The 22,729-nt window shown below is 42.7% G+C and overlaps 1 protein-coding gene across 9 annotated transcripts in view; it reads right to left on the bottom strand.

Moving 5' to 3' along the window:
• The window catches only part of vps37c (VPS37C subunit of ESCRT-I), a 153,955-nt gene that overhangs the window by 89,542 nt on the left and 41,684 nt on the right, over window positions 1-22,729 (bottom strand). For 3 of the 9 annotated variants that reach the window (XM_061771916.1, XM_061771915.1, XM_061771917.1), the window contains exons 2-3: window positions 21,993-22,102; window positions 900-1,071 (exon numbers count right to left, since the gene is read on the bottom strand). In XM_061771916.1, coding sequence (XP_061627900.1) covers window positions 900-1,071; window positions 21,993-22,102 — 282 coding nt within the window. Of the gene's footprint in view, window positions 1-899; window positions 1,072-4,219; window positions 5,197-5,301; window positions 5,474-16,933; window positions 19,357-20,398; window positions 21,254-21,992; window positions 22,103-22,729 lie in introns of those variants that run through there. The other 6 variants (XR_009788281.1, XR_009788280.1, XR_009788279.1 and 3 more) reach the window with 6 other exon arrangements.

Below are 22,729 nucleotides of genomic sequence, written 5' to 3'. Positions count from 1 at the left end.
ATAGCATGGTAAAATAATTTGAACCCTAACCCGAAACTTCTAGACTTACTGCCTTTCTACCTGCTCTCCTGGACACACAATATATCAACCTTTCTCCTCATAATCATGTCAACCAACTCCCAAGTCCCAACATTCAAAGCTCCCACATTAAGTTCTAGGCTTTGTGCATTACTCTTCTCTTTCTGTCTAAGAACCCGCTTTTCACCTCTCCTTGGTCTTCGACCCACAGTAGCTGAATTACCACCAGCGCCCTGTAGGTTAACGTCGCCGGTGGTGGACTTTGTTAACCCGTGCCACGACCGATCTGGTAAAGAAATCTTTGGATGATGCACATATTTGTTTGGCAAAGTTTTAAGCCGGATGCCCTTCCTGATGCAACCCTCTGCATTTTTCTGGGCTTGGGACCGGCCTACAATTTGTACTGGCTTGTGCCCCCCATAAGGCTGAAGTTACAGTCACTCTATACCGCTACTAAAAAAGATAACTGACAAGTTACATTGTGTAATATAAAATGACCCTATTACTGTTCCATTTGGTAAACTATTTGTATCTTGGGATTATTTTATAACTTTGTGACCTTTGAAATGTCAGAAAATGAATAAAATCGATCTTTTTCACCCAATTTCGATCACCTGAAAATCTCATGATAGGCCCTGATTTTCGATCACATGATCGGCTTGGGACATCCCTAATAGAAACATCTTTTATTTCCTCAAAGCTTCAAACAACACTCTTACGATTATAGAAATATCTTCATGGAAAATGCAGTTATATTGTAGATTACACACATGTGAGTTCTTAATCCATGTGTGTAATTCTGAGGGGAAATTTTTTATTAAATCCATCCAGAGATAAATAGTTTCAGGATGTCCTTCACTCCGTCCTTTACTTGTGCATACCTATAATGGAGTAGTGTTCTCTGTAGGTTTCTCTGATAGCCTCGAGCTGCGTGTATCTCTCCACCAGAACCTCTCTTCGGGACTCCAGGTGTGGCCTCATGTCCAGGTTTTGCTCCGCAAGGCTGCGATTTGACGCCAACGCCATCTCTCTCTCCAACTGGATGTTCTGGATCTTTGCAGTGGGATTTAGAAAACAGGGAATTTGAACTTCATTTGCTGCATTCTATTACATACAAAGCAACAGTGTTGTAAAATTATCAACATGAACTGATAAACTAGTATACACTGAAAGAAAATCGATACGGAGGGGAGAGGCTAAGTACAATGTTGTGCTGTTTCTTTGTGGGATCAGTAAAATACAGTTAGGTTCAAAAGTACTTCTGCACTTGGAAAATAACAATGATTAGTTCTGTTTTTTCATTACATAGTCAGTGCCACATATAATATTAAAAATCCCATCAAAATCCATTTTTTCCCCCACTTTTATGCATAACGATCAAAACGAGTCTGTGACCAGGCGGGACGGTGACAACTGGTTAGCACGTTTGCCTTACAGTTCTGAGGACCCGGGTTCAAATCCGGCCTCGCGCCCCCACTTTTATGCATAACGATCAAAACGAGTCTGTGACCAGGCGGGACGGTGACAACTGGTTAGCACGTTTGCCTTACAGTTCTGAGGACCCGGGTTCAAATCCGGCCTTGCCTGTGTGGAGTTTGTATGTTCTCCCCGTGCCTGCGTGGGTTTTCTCTGGGTACTCCGGTTTCTTCCTACGTTCCAAAAACATTCACAGTAGATTAATTGAAGACTAAATTGCTTCTAGGTGTGAATGTGAGTGCGAATGGTTGTTTGTTTTTATGTGCCCTGTGATTGGCTGGCGACCAGTTCAGGGTGTACCCTGCCTCTTGTCAGAGACAGCTTAAGTTAGACATTATGTGGTTTGTCAATTGAATGCAAAAGCCTTTGAACACCAAACTGCTGGCAACTGAGGTGGATTTGAATTCGCCATTGTTATGCCATAGAAACGACACTCATTATTCAAGTGCGTGTCCACTTTGTCATCATCTCAGGAACAATGGCAAAGCGACAACGTGGCTGCATCTTTGTGCAAAGCTTTGCATCACCTGCCAACCTGAAAGGAGTTGAGGAATGGCTTAAATTTATTTTGGGAGAAATTCCCAAGCATTTTGGAACCAAAATTGTGTTGTGTCGGGCTCATTTCATGGAGGATAACGTCGTAGAAATAAGCTTTCACACACTGCTGGAAGTACATTTCCGGGTTTTTCGTGAGCGACGTACCAAGCCATGCAAATACAGTATATAAAGCATACACGTGTTTTGGTTTACAACAATAACCGTAACTGTGGATTAAATAGTAAAGCTTGCGATCATGGGCCTTATGCCACACACTTTCTGGTTCAAATGACATATCCACCACACATACTTCCGTATTTACAAGATCACTGCTAGACTTGGCGCCTATTTCCCTCAACGACGCAAGCCAATTTATCCACCTTAGCTGCCAGGAAGGACAAATGCTGTACGTGGCAAATTACGTTCATAACTGTGAAGGTAAGCACACAGTTTATTTTATTGTTTACCATGTATTACCTTGGTGCCGAGTGCTAATGTTACTTTATATATCATCATATTTGCCATTTTTTTCCTGTAACACAGTGTCTTGAATTATAATCCTTTGTAAAACAGTTTTAAAGAAGGACTCAGAAGTAGTTATTGTTTGATCTAAGTGCTTTAGGTTGATGGGGAAAAAAAAAATTTCTTAACTCCCCCATCCTGAGTGTAAGGGAAGGTCACATATTTTCAGTTCAGGTTCCTGAAGAGATTACTCAAATCAAGAGACATGCCAAGTCTATACTCCCAGATTACCCGATTCAACCAGCATTATGGTAAATTAAAAATGGAAACTCTGCTTTGCTTCTCTGCTCTGCCTTTGTCTTCTTTATCTTCCTCCAAACCACCACCAGAGACATTTTACACACCACCACCTTATGCTGTCGAGCCACACTCTCCCCTACCACTACCTTACAGTCAGTCACTACCTTCAGATTACATCGTCTGACCAAAATGTAATCCACCTGCGTGCTTCTACTGCTGCTCTTTTAGGTCACCCTATGTTCTTGCCTCTTCTAGAGGAAGGTGTTCACTCCAGCCTTTTCCATCCTTTTTGCAAAGTCGACCACCATCTGTCCCTCCAAGTTCCTTTCCTGGATGCCAAATTTACCCATCACTTCTTCTTCACCCCTGTTTCCTTCACCAACATGTCCATTACAATCTGCATCACGACTCTCTCGCTGTCTGGGAGTCACAACTACTTCATCTAGCTCCTTCAAGGATTTCTCTTTCACCTCTAGGTAGGGATGGGCAACAACCTGTGGGGAATAGTCACATTTTACATAACACCCTCAATTTTAAGCTTCAGCTTAATCACTTGATCTGACAGTCTTTTCACCAAGACATTCTTAGCTAACTCTTTAAATTAACACCTATTCCATTTCTTTTACCATCTATACCTTGGTAAATTATTTTTAACCCTAAAATTCTAGCCTTACTGCCTATCTACCTGCCCTCCTGGACACACAATGTCAACCTCTTTCCTAATCATCATGTCAACCAACTCCTAAGCTTTTCCTGTCATAGTCCCAACATTCAAAGTCCCGACATTCAGTTCTAGGGCCTGTGCTTTCTTCTTGTCTTTCTGCCTAAGTGCCAGCTTTCCACATTTCCTTCGCCTTCAACCCACAGTAGCTGAATTTCCACTGGTGCCAGACGTTTTTAACATGGCCCATGACCAATCCAGGATTTTAGCTTGAATGAGAGGCCCATTCTCATAATTTGTTAGCAGACAAGCCACAGTGTTGAGAATGATTCTGCCAAAATACCCAAGGGGAATTTCAGAATCAAATAATTTGTGCTCCTTGACCCGCTGAATGCTGCAATGGCCTCAGTCTCCCTGTCACAGCTGACATTTGAGATCTTCCAGGTAGAAAGGCTTGCTTTTAAATTTTGCATGGTCCAGTTTCATCTATGAGAAAACCTTTATGTACGATGGCAGCCACCTGAGGGTTTAACACAGATAAGAGACCAAATTCTTGTGTAATTACTCTGTCACTGATAGATCCAGCGTACAGTGCAGAAACAAATGTGACTGCCCCATGTGGAGCAATTCCAACGAGGCCTTTCAGAGTGGAGTGGGGACTTGTAGTACAAAAAAAAAAAAAAAAAAAAAAAAACCTCACTCTGGAGAAGAGGAGAGGATCGGCTTTGACACCTCAACTCAGTGTTGTCAAGGATGGCAATAGTGTCAGAGTAGTCCTCAAAAGCTGCTGGCATATGTTTCTCTCTCTGCTCCTGGGGTATCCAGATCCTCACTGAACCGAGTACAGTGTACAGAAAGTTGCTTTACGATATAACGATCTGGCTGACTGTTGTCTAGGGGACTTCGTAGCGGTCTGCAAGGTCTCTCTTCTTTAATCAGAGAACCAGGTAGTTCAGTACACATGAACTTGTTGATGGGCTGCAGGGTATGGGGACTAAATTAAATCCCTCAGTCAGGGTGCCTCTCTGAGCTAGCCTAACACTTGCCATACAGCAGACGGCAGACATGTTTCAACAAATGCCCAGAAACCCATGGGGAGGTCATATCATATGAAGCAAACCAAAAGAAACAGATTTTGGACACACCAGGCACATCATTTAGCCCTCCTGTTATGTTCATTTGTCAGGGACATCAATGATGTTCCCGGGTCAAGTTAACCCAGTGCATGTTTAATTATCCAAAAGATGTCCCAAACCAAAAGATTCCCAATAAGCGTTGTTAATATTTCATTAATAACTCCATTATTAACTATTCTATCAATATTTAATGCAATCGTGTTCCTTACCTCTCACACGTAATGGTTTAATTAGGATAATTCACTCGTTTTTCATTTTAAAAAAACAAAACTTTTTTTTATTGTTTCACCACTTTATTACTTTTGAAAGACCAACATATAAAACACAATAGTTTTACATAAAATTGAAACATAACATTTACATTTTGTTTGAGAGACATGCACTGTTTGTGAAACAGAAATGAACAAAATAACAAGCAATAGCAATATAACAAGGTGTGTGTGTGTCTGTCTGTACATCTACACAACACACGAGCGACATGTCATCACACTGTGCTTTGTGCAAATTAATTTTGCACATTTCGCACAGGTCATGCTTGTCTTGACATCATCAGATGGCCTGCAGACATGGCACCTCTTCCTCTTCCTTTTTCCCTCCAGCAGCAACCTAGAAACAAGAGGACCATGATTACTTTACTATGGTGTCTTTTTGGTGATCCCAAGACACACACAACACACTCTCATACACTTATACACACACACGCACACTGACCTCACCTTCTAGTGTACAAGGTGCAGTCCTCTCCTGGATCTCCCTCACTGTGGCTGCAGCGGCTGGGGTCCTTGGCAGGTGCTGCACGGCCTGCCACCGGAGCTGCTGAGACAGTTCTACACAGCGGTAATTGAATCAGTCCTGTGTTCTTCCATCACAGTCTGGTTTGGTGCTGCTACAAAAAAGGACAAACTCCGACTGCAACGGACAATCAAAACTGCTGAAAGGATTGTCGGTACCCCATTACCCACCCTTGAGGACTTGCACGCTGCCAGAACTAAGACAAGGGCGTGCAAAATCCTCTCGAACCCTCCCCACCCCGGTCACCAGCTCTTCCAGCTCCTTCCCTCAGGTAGGCGCTACCGATCAATGCAAACTAGAACTAGTAGACATTCCAACAGCTTCTTCCCTCTTGCAATCAACTTCTTAAACAGCTAACTTATAATTCCATTACAACAAGCTGGCAATTTTTTGACTTGAGTTTGTTGTCACACTTCTGTGGGGCCAATTATGTATTACTCGTGCACTCACTGTAGTTGTCTCGCCGTGCTGCACTATTTGCATATAGTGGCCACTCATGCCAGAGTAGCATCTGCTCCATTTGCACACTGATTGAAGAGTATCTGTAACATTTGCACAACCATTGTCCCAGATTATCGCACTACTCGTCACTTTAAACCGCATACACTCCTTGAAGTCTCAGTGCCCTTTGCACAATGGTCATTGCACCGGACTATTGCGATATTAGCCATTCGAACTGCTCTAAGTGCTAGAGGACTCTGCATCTTTTTGCACAATTGTTGTTTGTTGTTGTTTTTTGTCAATGTCTTTATGTCTCCAAAGTGTTCTGTAAATTGACTGTCTGTTGTACTAGAGCGGCTCCAACTACCGGAGACAAATTCCTTGTGTGTTTTGGACATACTTGGCAAATAAAGATGATTCTGATTCTGAGTTTGCATGGTTTCCCCATGCCTGCATGGGTTTTCTCCGGGCACTCTGGTTTCCTCCCACATCCCAAAAACATGCTTGGTAGGTTAATTGAAAACTCTAAATTGCCCGTAGGTGTCAATGTGAGTGCGAATGGTTGTTTGTTTGTATGTGAAAACAAAGTTCTGTCGGAGGTGGGAGTTGAAACTCCTTCTGACAGGGGATTCTGCAAGACGTTCCCAGCAGACCCTCACAATACGTTTGGGGCCTGCCACGCCGGACCGGCATCTTCCCCCACCATCAGAGCCAACTCACCACCAGGTGGTGATCAGTTGACAGCTCCGCCCCTCTCTTCACCCGAGTGTCCAAGACATGCGGCCGCAAGTCCGATGACACGACCACAAAGTCGATCATCGAACTGCGACCTAGGGTGTCCTGGTGCCAAGTGCACGTGTGGACACCCTTATGCTTGAACATGGTGTTCGTTATGGAAAATTTGTGATGATCACAGAAGCCCAACAACAGAACACCACTCGGGTTCTGATCGGGGGGGGGGGTGCGTTCCTCCCAATCACGCCCTTCCAGGTCTCACTGTCATTGCCCACATGAGCATTGAAGTCCCCCAGCAGAACAATGGAGTCCCCAGCGGGAGCCCTTTGTCATCGATTCTGTTCACAACTTTTATGGACAGAATTTCAAGGCGCAGCCGAGGAGTAGAGGGCGTTCGGTTTGGTGGCCTCAGTATTGCAGCTCTGCTTTTTGCAGATGATGTGGTTCTGTTGGCTTCATCAAGCCATGACCTCCAACTCTCACTGGAGCAGTTCACAGCTGAGTGTGAAGCGGCTGGGATGAGAATCAGCACCTTCAAATCGGTGCAGCGTCTGCAGTGATGGGGACTTTATCGGTCCGTTGTGGTAAAGAAGGAGCTAAGCCGAAACGCGAAGCTCTCAATTTACCGGTCGATCTACGTTCCTACCCTCACCTATGGTCATGAGCTGTGGGTCGTGACCCAAAGTACAAGATGCCGGATTCAAGGGGCCGAAATTAGTTTCTTCCGCAGGGTGTCCGGCTCTCCCTTAGAGATAGGGTGAGAAGCTCGGTCATCCGGGAGGATCTCAGAGTAGAGCCGCTGCTCCTCCACATCGAGAGGAGCCAGATGAGGTGGCTGGGGCATCTGATTCAGATGCCTCCCGGACGCCTCCCTGGTGAGGTGTTCCGGGCACGTCCCACCGGGAGGAGACCCCGGGGACGACCCAGGACACGCTGGAGAGACTACGTACTTCGGCTGGCCTGGCAACGCCTCGGGATCCCCCCGGAAGAGCTGGATTAAGTGGCTGGTGAGAGGAAAGTCTGGGCGTCCCTGCTAAAGCTACTGCCCGCGCGACCTGCCCTCGGATAAGCGGTAGATCGATGGATGGATGGATAAATAATAACTAATGAAAATCAGACATCGCTTTTGAATTGTGGTTCAACATAATTATTTTTAAAAACAAACTCATGAAACAAGCCTGGACAAAAATACAGAAAAATAATGTCCAAACAAGGTGTGTACTCTAATTAGCATCACAGGTGACTTCAAACTTGTAATAGTCAGTTGGCTTATTCAAAGGGTGACAAGTTATCGCTGTGCTGTTTGATGACATGGTGTATACCACACTAAACATGGACCAGAGTAAGCAAAGGAGAGAGTTAGTTCAGGATATTAGATTTTTTTTTTTATAGAGAAGCATGTTAATGGTAAAGGCTATAAGACCATCTCCAAGCAGCTTGATGTTCCTGTGACTACAGTTGTACATATTCAGAACTTTAAGATCCACGGGACTGTAGCCAAGGTCAAGGTACATCAGTGTCAGATCACACCATCTGTCGATGTTTGAGCCAGAGTGTACTTCATGGGAGATGACCAAGGAGGACACCACTGTTGAAAATAAATCATAAAAAAGCAAGACTGGAATTTGCCAAACTGCATGTTGACAAGCCACAAAGCTTTTGGGAGAATCTATGGACAGACGAGACAAAACTGAAACGTTTTGGCAAGGCACATCAGCTCTATGTTCACAGATCCAAAAATGAAGCATACCAAGAAAAGAGCACTGTCCCTACTGTGCAACATGGAGGAGACTTATGTTCTGGGGCTGCTTGGCTGAATCTGTCACAGGGTGTCTTGAATCTGTGCAGGGTACAGTGAAATGTCAAGACTATGAAGGTTTTGTAAAGAGAAATATGCTGCCCAGCATCAGAAAGCTTGGTCTCAGTCGCAAGTCATGGGTCTTGCAACAGGATAATGACCCAAAACATACAGCTAAAAACACCCAACAATGGCTAAGAGCAAAACAGACTATTCTGAATGGCCTTCTATGAGTCCTGATCTAAATCCTATTGAACATCTGTGGAAGGAGCAGAAACATGCCACCTGGAGAAAGCACTCTTCAAACCTGAGACAACTGGAGCAGTTTGCTCATGAAGAGTTGGCCAAAATACCTGCTGTACTGAAGGTGGAGAACTCTCACTGAAAGTTACAAAAATCATTTGATTGGAATGATTGCCTCAAAAGGTTGTGTAACAAAACATATTTTGGCTAATTAGAAGACCTCCATAGAGAGACTCTCTTACATGCACTTCATATAAAAGTGTCAATTTCATTAAAAAAAACACCTTGGTGTTATGATAAAGTTATTTTAACCAATAAGTTCACACCACGGAAGGCGACAGAAGTAAGAACTCACGACTTGAGTTAAGTAACTTTGCAAAGTGAGAGCAGTTACAAGAACAAGCACCATGCTTATCTCTCCCAACTCCTCTGAGGCGCCTGTCCTTGCGCAGTCCTTTTTATTAAGGCTTGAGTAGGTGGTATCACATTCCATGACCTTTTAAGGATGTGGTCAGTGCCTGGAGGTGTGGGGGTTTTATTGCCTTTGGAATATGCACTGTAGCACTCCTCCAACTGCTCCTGCTTCTAGTGAACAAGGGTGCTATCATCTCAATGCAGTTACAGCAACAGCATGTGTTTTTATGCAATAATATATAAAAAAGTTCCATCATTTTGTCATACGAGTGTCCACAAAGGCCCCTCTGACGGCTAATTCAGTTTGACCCAGTTTTGTATACGCTTTGTCCATATTTGGCTAAGACCGCCCCCTTTCCTCTGATTGGTTGCCTCTGTGTAGAAGACCCACTTGTGAGAGCACGCTGGCTCGGGAGCAGAAAAGGAAGGCGGAGATCTTTGCTTGTGACGTAGATAAGCTCGAGTAATCCGAATGAGCTGATTTCAGGCCTCTCGGCAGAAAAACATCTGGAACTCAGGGATGCGTGGACCATTTGCCAGCCATTTCCATCCTTTTTGCAAAGTCTACCACCATCTGTCCCTCCAAGTTCCTTTCCTGGATGCCTGGATTACCCATCACTTCTTCATCACCCCTGTTTCCTTCACCAACATGTCCATTACAGCAGTCATGACTCTCTCTCGGTTTGGGATGCTAAGAACTACTTTGTCTAGCTCCTTACAGAATTTCTCTTTCACCTCAAGGTCTAGGCTCCTACCTGTGGGGCATAGCCGCTAATCACATTGTAAATAACACCCTCAATTTAAAATTTCAGCCTCATCACTCGATCTGATAGTCTTTTCACCTCTTTCTTTAAAATAACCCTTACTCCATTTCTCTTCCCATCTACACCATGGTAAAATAATTGAAACCCTGCCCCTAAACCTTACTGCCTTTCCACCTGGTCTTCTGGACACACAATATATCAACTTTTCTCCTAATTATCGTGTCAACCAACTCCTGAGATTTTCCTGGCATAGTTCCAACATTCAAAGTCCCCACATTCAATTCTAGGCTCTGTGGTTTCCTCTTTCTGCCTAAGAACCTGCTTTCCACCTCTCCTTCGTCTTCAACCCACAGTAGCTGAATTTCCACCGGCACCCTGCAGGTTAACTGTGCCGGGGGCGGACGTTCTTAACCCGGGCCACGACCGATCCGGTATGGATTTCTTTAGATGAACGCTCAAATTTGTTTGGCAAAGTTTTAAGTCAGATTCCCTTCTGCAACCCTCTGCATTTATCCGGGCTCGGGATCGGTCTACATTTTGCACTGGCTTGTGCCCCACATAGGGCTGCATTGATATAGGATGGGACACTGTCCATATATTTATCCAGGCTGCCAATTGAAGTTTCAAAGACACTCCTATCTGTGCAGTCTAAACAGTCTTGAAGTTCCATCTTTGCTTCATTGGTTCACTTCAGCGTTTTCACCACAGCATTCACACATTTAAATTTGTGCCTGTATGTTGGTATTAAGTGAATTAAACAGTGATCAGATGAGCCCAAAGCTTCACGAGGGATAGCACGGTGTGTATCATTTAGGGTGGTGTAGCAGTGGTCTAGAATTTCCCTGGTGGGAAAGTCAATGTGCTGCTTTTATTTAGGGAGTTCGTGGTTGTGTTTTCCTTTGTTAAACTCCCCAAGAATAATAAGGGGTGAATCTGGGGGCTTTTTTCAAGTTCGTTTACTTGGTCAGTGAACGTTAGCAGTGTGGCGTACGTGTTAGCCTGGAGGGGAATGTAAACACTGGCAAGCATGAATGAAGCAAACCTGTGTGGCAAGTACAATGACTTACAGTTCAAAAACAACAACTCCAAGTCCGTGCTGCAGTGTGTGTTGAGCCCCTTGACGTCAGTACACCATTTTCCGTTGGTATAGAAGCATATTTCTCCACCTTTTGTTTTCCCCGATAGCTCAGTGACGCGGTTCGCTCAGTATAGTTGAAAGCCGGGCACCATCGGGGGATGCGCTCACACAGCCATGACTCCGAGACGTACAGGGTGGCGGAACATCCGAAGTCTTTACTGGTCTTTGTGAGAAGAAGAAGCTCGTCCATTTTGTTGAGTAGAGAGCGTAGATTTGCAAGGTGAATCGACGGGAGAGGCATTCAGAATCCTCTCTTTCGGAGCTTGACCTACACTCTGGCGCGCTTCCCTCTGTGGCGTCGCCTTCACCCCTCCATGCACCATAGACCGCAGCCGCTCCACCGGTGAGTAACTCCGAGAAAAAACTGAGCAGACTGGTGAAAGTTGGTGAAAGAAAGTACAGAGTAGAATCCCTGTTTAGCAAGTCTCCCCTTGTGTAAGAAAGTCGTGTAATGTCTCCAAAGACAAACAAAAAACACAAAAACATAGGACTAAAGAGAGTGCTCCAGAGGAGACCACTTAGGCGCCATTGAAAGTGTTAATAACACATAGAGAGCTAAATAAATGAACAAACCTGCTCTTGAAACAGCGTCCAATAGTTGACATTGTCATTGGTTCTCTTTTGTGCCACAAACGCTTCACTATCGTGTTAGTGTCTAGTGAGCTAAGCTGAGCTAGTGAGCTTCAAAGACTTCAAAGTGCACAGGGAGTGCCGCGGGTCACACACACGCATCCTTATTGATAATATTGCGCTCGTCGTCTTCTCATCTGTCCTCCACCAGACAGACCGATGTCTTAAACATCAATAAAAGTGATGCAAAAACAACACACGCACACACACACATTGGTGTCTCATCCAACCCACTAGGGGCACTATGGAGAGGAGTGACTTGATGTGGGGTGTAGAATGGGACATGAGGAAGAAAAGAGACAAAGAAAGTAGTGTTGTGCTATAGTGGTGTGTTAACTGAATCATAAAGTGAAGTGTGTTTCTTGGAAATGCAACACATACACACATCCATATAAATCCAATGCATTATTTCCTATCAATACAATCGATTCAGTCATGATTATAAATCAATACATATAGAATGAATGAATCGTTGCACCACTAGTAATCTGCAGTCGAATAGGTAGGTTTTACTAAATTTGGTCATTACGCCAAGAAACCAAATAATTTTGTATAAACATTTTTAGGAAACACTATGAAGCTCAGCGTGGCTTTGATGGATATTTTTTAATTCGTACATCTGAATAGTGTTTTTTTTTTTTTTCATGAACTAGCTAAAACAACATTTGGGAATGGCTTTTGATTTCAAAATAATGTATTTATCGATATACACGCGTTGTGAACGACGCAACTAACCGGATACATGTCAGTCATGGTCACATATTGTTCAAAGCCACTCCACGTAAGGCGATCGTGGTCTGTGTAAACATTCAAAAGCTGTTCTACTTGTCACATGTATAACACACACATTAGGAGTGTAATAAGTCATTCATTATATCGATGTACCGAGTTACAGCCGCTGAATATACATTGAACAAAAATATCAATACAACACTTATGTTTTTGTTTCCATTTTCCGTGAGCTGGACTCAGAGATCTAAAACACAAAAGGCCATTTCCTTCAAATATTGTTCGCAAAATCTGTCTAAATCTGTGTCAGTGAGCATTTCTCCTTTGTCGAGATAATCCATCCCACCTCACAGGTGTGGCATATCAAAATGTTGATTAGACAGCATGATTATTGCACAGGTGTGCCTTAGGCTGGCCATAATAAAAGGCCAGTCTGAAATGTGCAGTTTTGCTTTATTGTGGGGTTCTGGGGGGTCAGAAAACCAGTCAGTATCTGGTGTGACTTATTTAATACTTGTACAAAAGCCTTTCTTTGCAATGACCGCTTCAAGACGCCTCGTGCATGGAGAAACGAGTCGCATGCATTGCTCTGGTGTGATTTTGGCCCATTCCTCCACACAAGCAGTCTTCAAATCTTGAAGGTTCCGTGGGCTTCTTTTATGGACCTTGAGTGTGAGTTCTTTCCATAGATTTTCGATTGGATTCAAGTCAGGTGATTGGCTGGGCCATTCTAGCAGGTTTATTTTTTTCTCTCTGAAACCAATTGAGAGTTTCCTTGTCAGTATCCTGCTTCCTGCTCCTCCTGAAGTCACTCCTTTGTTATCTTGGCTATGTGCTTTGGGTCATTGTCGCATTGGATGGTGAATCGACACCCAGAGCACTCTGGACCAAGTTCTCGAGAAGAATTTGTCTGTATTTGGCAGCTGACATTTTACCCTCCATGCGGACTAGTCGCCCAGTTCCTGCAGCAGAAAAACAGCCCCACAGTGATGAGCAGTGCATCTTCTTCTCTAGATATGACACTTGCAATTCAGGGCAAACATTTTTTTTTCGGTTTCATCAGACCAGAGAATTTTGTTTCTCCAGGTGTGAGAATCCTTAAGGTGCCTTTTGGGAAACTCCAAGCGGGCTGCCTTTTAGTGAGAAGTGGCTTCTGTCTACCATAAAGGCCTGATTGGTGGAGTGCGTGAGCAATGGTCAACCTTCTGGATGGTTCTCTTATCTCCGCAAGGGAACACTGGAGCTCCGCCTCAGTGACCATAGGGTTCTTCTTCACCATTCTGACCAAGGCCCTTCTTCCCCAGCTACTCAGCTTGGTCAGATAGCCAGATCTAGGAAGGGTCCTGGTGGTTACAAACGTCTTCCATTTCTGAATAATCGAGGCCACAGTACTTTTCGGGACCTTCAAATGCTGCTGAAATTCTTTTGTATTCTTCCCCAGATTTGTGCCTTGACACAATCCGGTCTCAGATGTCTGCAGACAATACATAAGACTTCATTGCTTGGTTTCTAATCTGATATGCACTGTCAACTATGAGACCTTATATAGACAGGGGTGCGCCATTCCAAATGATGTAAAATCAACTGAATTTATCACAGGTGGACTCCATTCAAGTTGTAGAAGCATCTCAAGGATCATCGGTGGAAATCAGATGTATCTGACCTTAAGTTTGAGTGTCATAGCAAAGGGTCATACTTATGTACCTATTATGTTTGCCTGCTTACATTTTTTATAAATTTACACAAATGTCTGAAAATATGTTTTTACTTTGTTGTTATGGGATATTTTAGATTTTTAAAAAGAAAACAATACTCAAATCAGCTTTAGAATTAGTCTAAGAGCAAAATGTGGAAAACATGAAGGGGTGTGAATACTTTGTAGTGGCACAGTATAATGACAACTAAAATAGCTTATAACAGTTCAATATAAGAGCCGATATCTAGCTCTAGCCATTTTGCATAGTTTTATTGATAATAACCAAAATGATATTTAAATATACAATTGAGCTTCTGGTAAAATGCCTTTAGGAGTACCAGGTATTACAACCCCAATTCTAATGAAGTTGGGACATTGTGTTAAACATAAATAAAAACAGAATACAATGATTTGCAAATCATGTTCATGTATATTTAATTGAATACACTACAAAGATAAGATATTTAATGTTCAAACTGATTTTAACTTTATTGTTTTTAGCAAATAATCATTAACTTAGAATTTTATGGCTGCAACACGTTCCAAAAAAGCTGGGACAGGTGGCAAAAAAGACTGAGAAAGTTGAGGAATGCACATCAAACACCCATTTGGAACATCCCACAGGTGAACAGGCTAATTGGGAACAGGTGGGTGCCATGATTGGGTATAAAAGGAGCTTCCCTGAATTGCCCAGTCATTCACTAGCAAAGATGGGGCGAGGTTCACCTCTTTGTGAACAAGTGAGTGAGAAAATAGTCAAACAGTTTAAGGACAATGTTCCACAACGTACAATTGCAAGGAATTTAGGGATTTCATCATCTACGTTCCATAATATCATCAAAAGGTTCAGAGAATCTGGAGAAATCACTGCATGTAAGTGGCAAGGCCGAAAACCAAAATTGAATGCCCGTGACCTTCGATCCCTCAGGCGGCACTGCATCAAAAACCGACATCAATGTGTAAAGGATATCACCGCATGGGCTCAGGAACACTTCTGAAAACCAATGTCAGTAAATACAGTTCGGCGCTGCATCCGTAAGTGCAACTTGAAACTCTACTGTGCAAAGCAAAAGCCATTTATCAACAACACCCAGAAACGCCGCCGGCTTTTCTGGGCCCGAGCTCATCCAAGATGGACTGATGCAAAGTGGAAAAAGTGCTCTGTGGTCCGACGAGTCCATATTTCAAATTGTTTTTGGAAATTGTGGACGTCGTGTCCTCCGGGCAAAAGAGGAAAAGAGCCTTCCGGACTGTTATGGACGCAAAGTTCAAAAGGCAGCATCTGTGATGGTATGGGGCTGTGTTAGTGCCAATGGCATGGGTAACTTACACATCTGTGAAGGCACCATTAATGCTGAAAGGTACATACAGGTTTTGGAGAAACATATGCTGCCATCCAAGCAACGTCTTTTTCATGGACGCCCCTGCTTATTTCAGCAAGACAATGCCAAACCACATTCTGCACGTGTTACAACAGCGTGGCTTCGTTGTAAAAGAGTGCGGGTACTAGACTGGCCTGCCTGCCGTCCAGACCCATTTCCCATTGAAAATGTGTGGCGCATTATGAAGCGTAAAATACGACAACGGAGACGCCGGACTGTTGAACAGCTGAAGCTGTACATCAAGCAAAAATGGGAAAGAATTCCACCTACAAAGCTTCAACAATTAGTGTCCTCAGTTCCCAAACGTTTATTTAATGTTGTTAAAAGAAAAGGTGATGTAACACAGTGGTAAACATGACCCTGTCCCAGCTTTTTTGGAAGGTGTTGCAGCCATACAATTCTAAGTTCATGATTATTTGCTAAAAACAATAAGGTTTATCAGTTTGAACATTAAATACCTTGTCTTTGTAGTGTATTCAATTAAATAAAGGTTGAACATGATTTGCAAATCATTGTATTCTTCATTGGAATTGGGGTTGTATAATGAACAAGAAACTGAAGAAACAAGGGTGGTCTAATATTTTTTCATGACTGCATATACAGTGTCATACATATACTGGACATAGATGTACAATTATATATACACATACAAACACACACATTCGTCATAATACATATGGTATTGCAGGAGTTGCTCTAATTGTTTAAAAAAGGAAGAACGGGTTAATTCCATTCGTACATAACTAAGTTTATTGTAATGTTTTTAACTCATAAAAATAAAAGTATTTGAAATTTTGTCAGTTTTCATTCCACTGCTTTTACTGAGGTTTTGGATTTTTGCCGTGGTATCGTTTCAGTACCAGTATTGAGGTACTTTATGCAGGTATATTATCAAAGTCAGAATTTTGGTATTTGGTACCACGACCTACGATGCTTAATTGTTCTTCAACAATGCTAAACTCTCCTTCTACTACGCTAAATTCTTCTTCGTCACTTTTCCTCCTCATTTAAGATATCGAAACACACCTCTCCATAGTTCCCCTAGTTGGTGGACCGAGACACTACAGTACGTGTGTACTTGCCCAGCATGTTGAAGCCTTTCAAGCTCACAAGGTTAGATTGGCTTGTTAGCTGTTGACACAGGCTATGTTTACACTGCAGGTCAATTCTAATTTTATTCATGTCAATCTGAACAGTACAACTTTGATTTTTTCATTTTCGACCCAGGCCTCTTTCATATGTGGATATAAATCAGATATGTTTCAGGCACGAGTGCAGTATGGACCCTACGGGGCGCGCATCCGACCTATACGTCATCAAAAGGCAACAAACGCCACGACTGTTCGACAAAACAGACACGCCACAAAACGGCAACAGCGGATGAAGAAATAGAAAACAGGGGCGAAAAGAAGATGCATTAGAACTGATAAATGTAAGAAAATGTTGGTTCCGGTTGTACAAAATCCTTGAAATCGCCACAAATGCGTCATGACGAGACCTACGCGAGGGGACATATTTACTTCAATTAACATGGCGTCTCATGTTTGCGAGCATGCGCTGTGAGACACCCTTTTTTTCTGCGCATGCATGTGACGTCACAAACGCGGTCCATCCACAGTAGAATCCCCATTTGTTTTTGTAATGTGAATGACTATGTAAGAAGATTGGCTTTCACAAAAAATCAGAATTGGGCATCATGCCCTGCATTGTGAAATTAGCCATAGACACGTGTAGTGACTCTGACCCGGTTGTCACTGCCAAAACCTCCCCCCCACCAACAACTTGATAAACTGCATTCCTCCCTGCGGCCCTGCTATGCGAGACGAAAGTACGCCTGACACGTCAACTGGACCTTAAACTAATTAGCAGCTTCCCGTCAAATCTGGATGCCAGTCTTCAAAGACTCCTTTCTTTCTTTTGAAGTGACAGAGCGACCAAAAGGTTGGGAGATCCTCCCTCCAATAAGAATAAGCTGAGACCGATCGACAACGATAGATTTTAGTTAGATATACCACAGATTTAACTTTCACTCCCGGACGTTGAGTTATGTTTATCACCGCCTTTTTCAGGAACGCAAATACAGAAGAAGAAGAAGAAGAAGAAGAAGAAGAAGAATCATCTTTTATTGTCATGAACATGCATGCATGCACACGAAATTTGTTCTCTGCATTTAACCCATCACAGTGAACACATACACATGTTAGTGGAACACACTGGAGCAGGGGGCAGCTGAAGCGCCCGGGGAGCATTTCGGGGTATCAGTGTCTTGCTCAAGGACACCACAGCCGTGAGTCCGGGGGATGTTGGCGGATGGTCCAGTCGGGGTTTTGAACCTAGGTCCCCCACGGTGGCAGGCGATGATCTTAACCATTGGGCCACGGCTGCCCATACAGCAATGAACTATTCATTTAATATTAAAACATGCACACTAGCCGCCGCCAAACGCCCACTGGGAAAAATTGCTGGGACACAGGCAACACCCGCTGGTGTTTGAGAGTTACTGCAATGTGGACTTCCATTCGGGGTTTCATTAGCTGAGGGTAAAATGTCTGTTTAGATATTTCCCGGACTCTGCAGAAATATTCCAAATGTATGCCTTATGTCTGTGTCAACTTTATAGGTCCAGCTGTGAGACTTTGAGAACTGTTTGTCTTGATTTGAAGCCAAACAGTATGAAGTGCCGAGTTGATTTGCCAAGACTAAAGTTTCAACAATCATTCTATATGTTTGCTCTATGAGTAAGAGTACAAAGTTGTGAGTATTTTATATTAATATATAATTTTTACACAATTTTCATGGCTAAATTGTAAACTAAAATTAAAGTCGACGGCGGCGTTTTCGGTCGAAGAAGCCGGCCATTTTTTCGGCCATTTTTTCCTAGCCGTGATCTGTTGGCGGAGCCTCAGCAAGCAACTACCAGCATTGCGTCCCGGTCATGCACGCAGTTGAGAGCAAGAATGGTCCCGCCACAAGTTCAATTGGCTTGAAAGTTACGAGCGCACTCCGATGGGACAACAATTTTCCTTTTTCCGCCTGTTTTGGTTTTATTTTTTTTTGCATCATCTTCAACCATCTTGATTATCACGTTAGGCGTCAAATGACGCTAAACCGGAAGCAGGCGTCACTTCTTCGATTAATTTATTTCTTAAATAAATTACATTTTATCCAAGCGCCAATATATGCTACATGCGATTGTAATCAATACATCGCTCAGCAAAAATGAAGTGTGAGTGTGAAGTGAAATGCTATGAGCATTGCTGAATCCACAAACTATTGCGGTCATCAAAGACATATTTGTACCTTTTGAAAAAAAGAGTACGAAGAGGGGAATTTAGTGGTACAAAAGAGGAGAACGAGCAACAACGTCAACTACTGGACTCTTCTTTCCAAGGCTCACTGTGTGCTCCAAAGAGCAATGTTGCAATTTATTCGTTTATTGCGGGGGTTACGTTCCAATAATAACCCGTGATGGGCGAAATCCGCTTAGTAGGAAACTTCATTTTTTACAATTATTATACTCATGTGTTTTAAGGCTGTAAACCTCACCATTAACATTTTCTCACATTTCTCTCGTTTAAATGCGCTCAAAGTTCAAACCTTTTTAAGAAAAATAAGTACATTATTATTATTGTTGTACTTATTATTATTATTCTTAATATTACTGTATAACGGCGGCACGGTCTGCCTCACAGTTCTGAGGACCCGGGTTCAATCCCTGGCCCCGCCTGTGTGGAGTTTGCATGTTCTCCCCGTGCCTGCGTGGGTTTTCTCCGGGCACTCCGGTTTCCTCCCACATCCCAAAAACACGCATTAATTGGAGACTCTAAATTGCCCGTAGGGATGACTGTGAGTCCGAATGGTTGTTTGTTTCTATGTGCCCTGCGATTGGCTGGCAACCAGTTCAGGGTGTACCCCACCTCCTGCCCGATGACAGCTGGGATAGGCTCCAGCACGCCCGCGACCCTGGTGAGGAGAAGTGGCTCAGAAAATGGATGGATGGATTACTGTATAACGAAACAAAGGTCAAAACATGTTTTAAGGCCCAAACATTTGTTTAAGAAAATAAAATGTAAATATTTTCTGACAAATAATGATGACAATTTTTAGAAATAAGGAATTTAATTTTAATGAACAAGGTATGAGGTTGGAAACATAAGAAATTATTGTGACTCGCGCGTATTTCACGCTTCCTCTGACCGTCCCTATTCATCCTGACGCCGCTCCGCTCTAGCGTCCTTTTCCACTATCTTCTTCTGAGAGAAGAACATAGTTATAGGTAGTTGTTGCCGCTCTTTTTTCTTCTGGGCGAGAAGATTCTTATAAACAGACATGCCACCTTCGATTATATTTGAGAACTGTATTGAACGAAACTCAAAAGTGTCCCATTCTTGCGCAGTTCCAGCAGTATCTGCAGAGGCGACCTCAGGGAAACACTTTTAAGTCCAAAGCGTTTCCGAAATTTGCCAAACCTGGCATTCAATGAGCTTAATGGGCCTATTAGGTGAGCAGCAGCACTCGTCGATGGCCTGGGCTCCGCATCCTCCTCGCTGTCGGCAAAACTTTCATAAAGCTTTTTAGCTTTAGTGCGGATAACGTTTGTATCCAGCGAAATGTTCTTTTTTCTGCAGTCACAAATCCACAACAATAAAGTTGATTCCATCCTTACGATGGTCTTGTTGCGGACAGTTACAACCCTTTTTGCTTGCTTATTAAAATGTATTTCTGCTGTCGCCCTAATGTTACTTTCCTCCTTTTTAATTTAACGCACCAAAGATTCATTGATTCCGAAATGGCGCCCTACAGTCGCTTAATTTCTACATTCCTTTATCATGCCCAGAAGTCTCACTTTTTCTGCGATAGTTAGCACCTTCCTCTGCCTTTTGGGTGCAACCGCAGATGCCCTTGTCGGTGCAGCACGTTTCGTCGACATTGTTGGTTATGTCCTTCTCATCCAATCACATCACGTTACCTTCATGGCCTCCCAGAAATCTAAATTGCAGAACTCATGAATAATCTGCTTAACACAGCTGCAGGATTGCTACAATATTTTGTTCTTTTTAATACTTGAGTTGCACTCAAATATTTTTTATTTACACTAATGGCACTACCGATTTTACACTTTGAGTAAATGTTTGATCCAAAGAAGGTAGATCCATGTCTGTGTGTGAATTGCATAGTCATACCGTAAAACATTCATAAGGTTTTCAGTTCATCTCGGTCAGTATCACCTAGAAAAATATCTGGCTATCCTAGTACCACCATTATGACCAACGTTAAAATACAGAAGTACACTAGGCCCAAGTGTTCATCAAAAAAATAGCAGGGGCTGTATTCCTAAAAGCTGTATTTAATATTGTCAACGTCTAACAATATGGATGGTGTGAACATTAATACTGTGTGTGAACATAGGAAAATAAAATGTACACGAAAGTAAATTAAAATTTTACCTAAATGAATATTCGATAACAGTTCTAAAACGTTAATTGAACTTAAGTTAAATATAGCTATATTTATTTATTTATTACAAATGTACTGTGATTGATTAAAAAAGAAAAGCTTAAACCAGTGTCTCTGTCATATACTGCCCTGCAGTTCCATTATAGAAGCCTGGAGGGCTCTTTGCGTCCTCGCTCTCTCTCCCCCCTCCCCTCTCTGTTTTCAGCACCTGTCTCCAATCAGCCTCATCACCACCGGTATTTGAGCCTGCTTGTTCCAGGAAATCCTCGCCAAAGTATTGCAGCCTCTCCTAGCGGTACCACAGGCCACCGTACTCGAGTAAGCCACTCAACTCCTCGTTCCCTTGTTAACTCTTGTGTCTCCTCGTTCCCAGTGTTCCTGACCCACGCCATTCCTGCCAGCCGCCTGTTCTGTCCACTGCCTGCCACCTGTCCACGCCGCCGCCTGCCAACACATCCAGGACCACCTCCATAACCTTTGCTCAATAAACTGTTCATCATTTTACATCAGCCTCCGCCTGCTCTTGGGTCCAGCTACTTCCCACACTTGACAGTCTTATTGTTTATTATTTATTTTTATTTCATTTATTTCAGTGATTCCTTCATGTGCGTCACTACTGGTACTTGTACCACACTTTGAGAACCGCTGATCTAGGTAAGCGTCATGACTTTCAGAAAGTGAAGGGAAAATTGACATATCACTAGGTATGGTCCCAATCACACATTTTTTTGCACGGACGCACACACACACACACACACACACACAGAGTCTGCATGTCACATGCAGTCATTTATATTCAGAGGTGGGTAGAGTAGTCACTCTACTTGTGAGTAACTTCTGATTTAGTTTTTTGTTTGTTTGTTTATTTTTTTTAAAATCAGAACATGAACATCAAATAAAATAATAATAATATATGGGAGTCGACACCATTTCAAGATTAAATCGAAACAAAACATGGAGTCTTGTCAGTGTCCATGAAGGATTTTCTTGTTTGACTTGGGGGGGGGGGGGGGGGGGAGGAAAAAAAAAAAAAAAAAAGACTTATCTGAACTACATGAGAGACAGATTTTGTTTTTTTCCCCGATTCTCTTCAAATCATATGTGCTGATATTACGCGCCGTTAAAATATTCTGAAAAGTGTTTACAAGTTTGTGTGACTTCTGAAATAAATCTAAGCTCTCACCTCATCAGAGTCTTGGGCCATTGATTCCACCTTTTCTGGGTTATCCAGAAGTTCCTGTAGCTCTGATTGGCTCAGGTCTAGAATCCTCTCCATTTGATTTGCCAGGATTGCTATTCATCATACAGTAGGAAGAAAAAGTATGTTCAAATTTCTGCATAAATTGTACATAAAATGTCTGATCATCTAAATCACAAGAGTAAACAATTTTTGTAGTTAGTTTAAGCACTAACACCACACAATGATATGTTTTCATACAGTATTTGTATTGAAAATGAAACGTAAACATTCACAGTACAGGGAGGAAAAGTAAATCAACCTCTATTCTATGGATTCTCCAAGAGCTAATCAGAGTCAGGTGTGAGCCAACCTGAAGTCCAATCAATGAGAAAAAAATTGGAGGTATGCTGCTCTGTCCACGAGAAAACACACTAGTTTAAAATTGTCTCTTGTCAAGAAGCATTACCTGATGTGTACAATGTCTCGCTCAAACCAGCTCTCAAAAGACCTATGATTAAGAATTATTGACTTGTATACAGCTTGAAAAGGTTATAAAATTCTTGATGTTCGTCAGTCCACAGTTACACAAATTGTCTACAAATGTAGAAAGTTCAGCACTGATGCTTCTCTTCCAAAGAGTGGCCATCCTGTAAAGATGACTGCAAGAACACAGTACAGAATGCTCGATGAAGTAAAAAAGAACCCTGGAGTGTCAGCTGAAGACTTACAGAAATCACTGG

The sequence above is a fragment of the Phyllopteryx taeniolatus genome, chromosome 4 (assembly GCF_024500385.1).
Source record: "Phyllopteryx taeniolatus isolate TA_2022b chromosome 4, UOR_Ptae_1.2, whole genome shotgun sequence".
Taxonomy (NCBI): Eukaryota; Metazoa; Chordata; class Actinopteri; order Syngnathiformes; family Syngnathidae; genus Phyllopteryx; species Phyllopteryx taeniolatus.
The sequence above is the reverse complement of the archived record's forward strand: the minus strand, read 5'-3'. Positions and strand labels throughout refer to the sequence as shown.